Here is a 4,304-nt window from a genome sequence, read left to right as displayed (position 1 = left end):
GACTTGGTCTGAGCTTGACATAATGTGTTGATTACAACCGATTTCCCTCCACCTGTTGGGCCCACCACCATAGTAGTGTGTCTGGTCATCATCGTCTCATACATCTGCACCACTTTATCCACCTGAAACCACAGAAAGCATAAAGAACAGGGTGTGTCATCATCTAAACACTCACATGCTGAAACTAAATCTTTGCCAACGAAACCCAACACAGTACAGGAGAGGAGACCTATTTATCTTGAATCACAATGCACATCATTCTACACTCACTTGCACAGACATAGTCTATCTATCTATCTGTCTGTTGTGTAGGAAAACCTGAGATACAGATGAGACACCTGGTTAGACAGTATGACACAGCTGTTCTCCCGCAGGGTTTGTTCCACAGCATCATTGAAGTTGGGATAGCGGACACGAGGGCAGTCCAGCCCAGGGAACAGGTCTGAGATCAGCCCGAGGAACAGAGGCACGTCCTCAAACACAAACTTTGGCAGGTTCATGTCCCTGAGAGCGCGCATCAACACCACATCCTGTGGGGAGGAAAGATGGAAATAACAGTGAGTACGTGACAGGAGACCACAAGGCATTACAAAATCTTTCAAAAAAAAGAATTAAAGTGGAAAATATTTTCAAGATTACACAGGTGTTTTTTAACATGGGGCTGTGTGAGGGTAATTTTACAAGAGACAGATTTCAAATAAAGTGACAAGGAGCAGTAAAACCTATAATACAGTACTTTAATACCAGATACCAGAAAAGTGATTCTTTCTCATATTCAACCTGAATCGTTGGCTTAAGAACTCTTGCATTGGGCAATATAAACAAATTCTCAGCTGTTAGAATGACCATTCAGCTGCAAGATGATAAGACGTACCTAACCATGTGGTGTTTATTCAAAAAACAACTAGAGCAGCACAGAGAGTGAGACCTAACCAGCAACACAGACAGGTAGAAACTGGTGCCTTTGTAGTGTCCCTGGTATACAACACTGGATGCTTCCATTAATGCTTCTGTTATTCTTAAAATGTGGCTAAATTACCAGACAATATATTGAATATAATTTAACACCTAATATTTATAATGATACTTACTGCTGTTTATCCCCAAAATAAACACATAAAACATAATTACAATAAATACAACTACCCCCGCTCTCCTATCCCACCAATTGGTCCCTCCCAGAACATTTATAATGGTGGTTTTTCACCCAGGGGACTCTTTTAGCCGAGCAGACACCGGACAGGACAGGAAAGTGTTTATGCAAATAACTTAAACAATGTTCACTAAACTAATGTCCTAGCATGCAGTTTTACACCACTATATTATAGCGCATATGTTAGTACACAAAACCCAACATTCGTTGTAAATCAGTTATGACCAAATGTATCTACAGTACTTTCATAGCCTCGTCTAAGTCCACTATCTTTCAGGTGGAGCCGAGTACCCACCCAAGCACCCAGTGGAAGACAACACAATCAACCACTGTTTAGTGTTCAACAAGTACGCTATAAATATTCAATCAACATGGTAAATTAATATTTGATACAAAATGTGCAAATATGCTATGTTCAATATGTTCTGTGCAAATCTTGCTAAAAAAGTGTATGTTGTACTATGTGCAAAGTGCTATTATTATGGCATAATATGTTCAAAACCCAGTTGTACTACATTTACAAGGCCAAAGCCGTCAGTCACTAGTAACAAAGTGCCATTCATTTACACCAACATTTTCCCAAAAGCAATCAAGCTGCAGCCTATACCTGAGGGATCGCAAATGAATAACACTTCCATGTTGAATGGAAGCAAAACAAAGAAGTTTTCTATTCATTATATGAAAATGAAACATGAAAATGTTAATAACTACCTCGCTGAGGTCTGGTGAGCCTCTCTTTAGCTCTCCTGCCATAACTAGGACAGACTTCAGAGCTCGCAACCCAAAGTCATAATGAGACTGCTTGGACAGCTGCTCACGAGCCAGCTTATACAGCACTGTCATCTTCTTTGCCAGCACCTGAAAGTACAAAAGTGAAGAAATAAAATCCTCAATAAGAAATTAACATAGATAAACAGTTTGCATTGTAGAGTTAAAGGTTGTTCCCCTGTTTATATGGAAAAGTGTCCCTCCAGGCTTACATAATATCAGAAAATCTCAAGTAATTCATTATACATGATCCTGGCATTTCTGAATTACCTGAGAACACTAATATGTAGAAAACTTGTACATCACAGTAATAATGCACATACATGGTTCATCATAAATTGCTGAGGAGGAAAACATCATCAGCAGCCCTCACCTTGGCCATTAGGAAGCCCTCAGAGAAGAGCATGATCTCACAGATCTGCTGCAGGTCAGGCACAATGACCACCACGGGCCTGAAGAGGGCTTTGACCGATTCTGGCAGCTCTGTGCGTCCTGCATAACCTGGGTTCATGGTGATAAAAATCCCCATGCGGTCGTCCAGGCTGATTTCTTGCCCTTCAAACTGATGTGCATAGTGAGAAGGAGGTGGTTTAGGAAGAATAAAGGTCAACAACTCTTCGACTAAAAACTTAAATTATCATAAGTGAAATAACCTTCAATCTTTGTGAAACATCTTGAAATATAGGAATTATTCTCAACGTTTTTATTGCATTAGTTGTGCTTAACTTCAATAGACTTACATAAAACCTTTTAAGGTGAAGAATGAGAGCATTGCGGATAGTCTGGATTTGGGAGGAGATAACTGACAACACTGAGGCATCGATACGATTGAACTCATCAAAGCAGCCCCAAGCTCCACACTGGGCAAGGCCAGAGAAGATCTTGCCCACAGTCTGCACACAAAGAGGAAAATAATTCAAAGAAAAAAGCTAATGGCAAATGGAAGTTAAAGAAAACTGTTACAAAATGAGCACATGGGCAGCAAGACAACAATTTTGGATACAGTTATATGTGTATATGGTGTATTTTTCCAACACAGATTTTCTAACCCTAACCCTAGACATATTTTTCAGTAGCTTCTGGCTCTTCAAGTGGAGGTTCCTTACCATGTAGTCCATGCCCTCACCACAGTTTGTAACCACACAGAGCAGGCCTAAAGCCTTGGCCAGATCTTTAGCGGACTCCGTCTTTCCTGTACCAGCCGGTCCAGCAGGAGCTCCACCCAGGTACATGGAGAGGGCCTGCATCACAAATACACACCCACATGCAGAGATCCTGCTTCTGAAACAGCTTTCGGTGTTTTTATTAATTTGTTTGGTTAATACAAATTTGCAAAGCTTCTCAGACCTGTGTGAGTGTGAGGTAGATCTGGTCTGTCAGTGGGGTTATAACCAACCGACCATTCAACCCCATGTATTCATAGCCGCAAGAGAATGACGCACTGCACTGACGCACAAATGGGTTGTCATGTTTCTTGATCCAGTAGAATCTTAGTTGGCTTTCCCACTCAAACTCTCGTGCGTCCATTATACTGAAAAGATAATAACATTTCTAATTTCATTTAAGTTCACCTTCAAACACACGAGTTACACTGTCATGTGCGATAAAAAAAAAGGTTGAAACTGGCAACGGTTAAGAAATTCATGTTTTCCCAGGTGTCCACCACCTCCTTCACTCCCTGGAAGCACAGATACAGATAGTATGTTTCATAAGTTTTCATGATTTTACTGATAAACTAATACAACAAATCCCTAACATCAGTTTAAGGCCATTCACAAAGGCGCTTGCCTTCTCAATGCTGAGCTCTTTTACAGCAGAAGTGACAATGTCACCTATGACATTTGCATATTTGTGCAACTCCATAGCAAACCAGAGTGAAGCTGTCAAGGTTCGTCTCAAAGCTAGTGCCAGTCCTTTCCATCAGTTCCTTCCAGTGTCTGCAGCACAAAACATAAAAACACATTTCAATTTTGAGGTGTGCATATACAGTATATATATATATATATATATATATATGTATCCTGGTCAACATACAATAATTTGATACTATTATTAATCTGCATCTTGTTTTGGGTGTCAGATTTATTTTGGTTAGATTCTGGTGTCAATCTGCAGACTGACCTGTCTCTGAGGGCCTCATTCTTCAGGTCCAGCAGAAGAGGCAGGGACTCTCTGAACTCCTTCATGCGTCCTTCTAGAAAGAAGGCCACTGGTAACGCCCGCACATCTTTGGGCAGCTGCCTCAAGCTTTTTATGAAACCCTCAACACCCTCCTGCAGTAGCTGGATGTTTAAATCCACCCACAAGGTCTGAGACCACTCTGTCTTTGCATCCTAAAGATGTAAAGGACAAACACATGAAATACTTGAAAAACCATGTTGAC

At 40.8% G+C, this 4,304-nt stretch overlaps 1 protein-coding gene across 1 annotated transcript in view; it reads right to left on the bottom strand.

Moving 5' to 3' along the window:
* LOC123959896 (dynein axonemal heavy chain 10-like) overlaps nt 1-4,304 on the bottom strand; it is a 24,109-nt gene that overhangs the window by 5,695 nt on the left and 14,110 nt on the right. The window contains 3 exon segments of the mRNA XM_046034226.1: nt 4-122; nt 339-530; nt 1,865-2,011. Coding sequence (XP_045890182.1) covers nt 4-122; nt 339-530; nt 1,865-2,011 — 458 coding nt within the window.

The sequence above is a fragment of the Micropterus dolomieu genome, linkage group LG21 (assembly GCF_021292245.1).
Source record: "Micropterus dolomieu isolate WLL.071019.BEF.003 ecotype Adirondacks linkage group LG21, ASM2129224v1, whole genome shotgun sequence".
Classification (NCBI taxonomy): Eukaryota; Metazoa; Chordata; class Actinopteri; order Centrarchiformes; family Centrarchidae; genus Micropterus; species Micropterus dolomieu.
The sequence above is the reverse complement of the archived record's forward strand: the minus strand, read 5'-3'. Positions and strand labels throughout refer to the sequence as shown.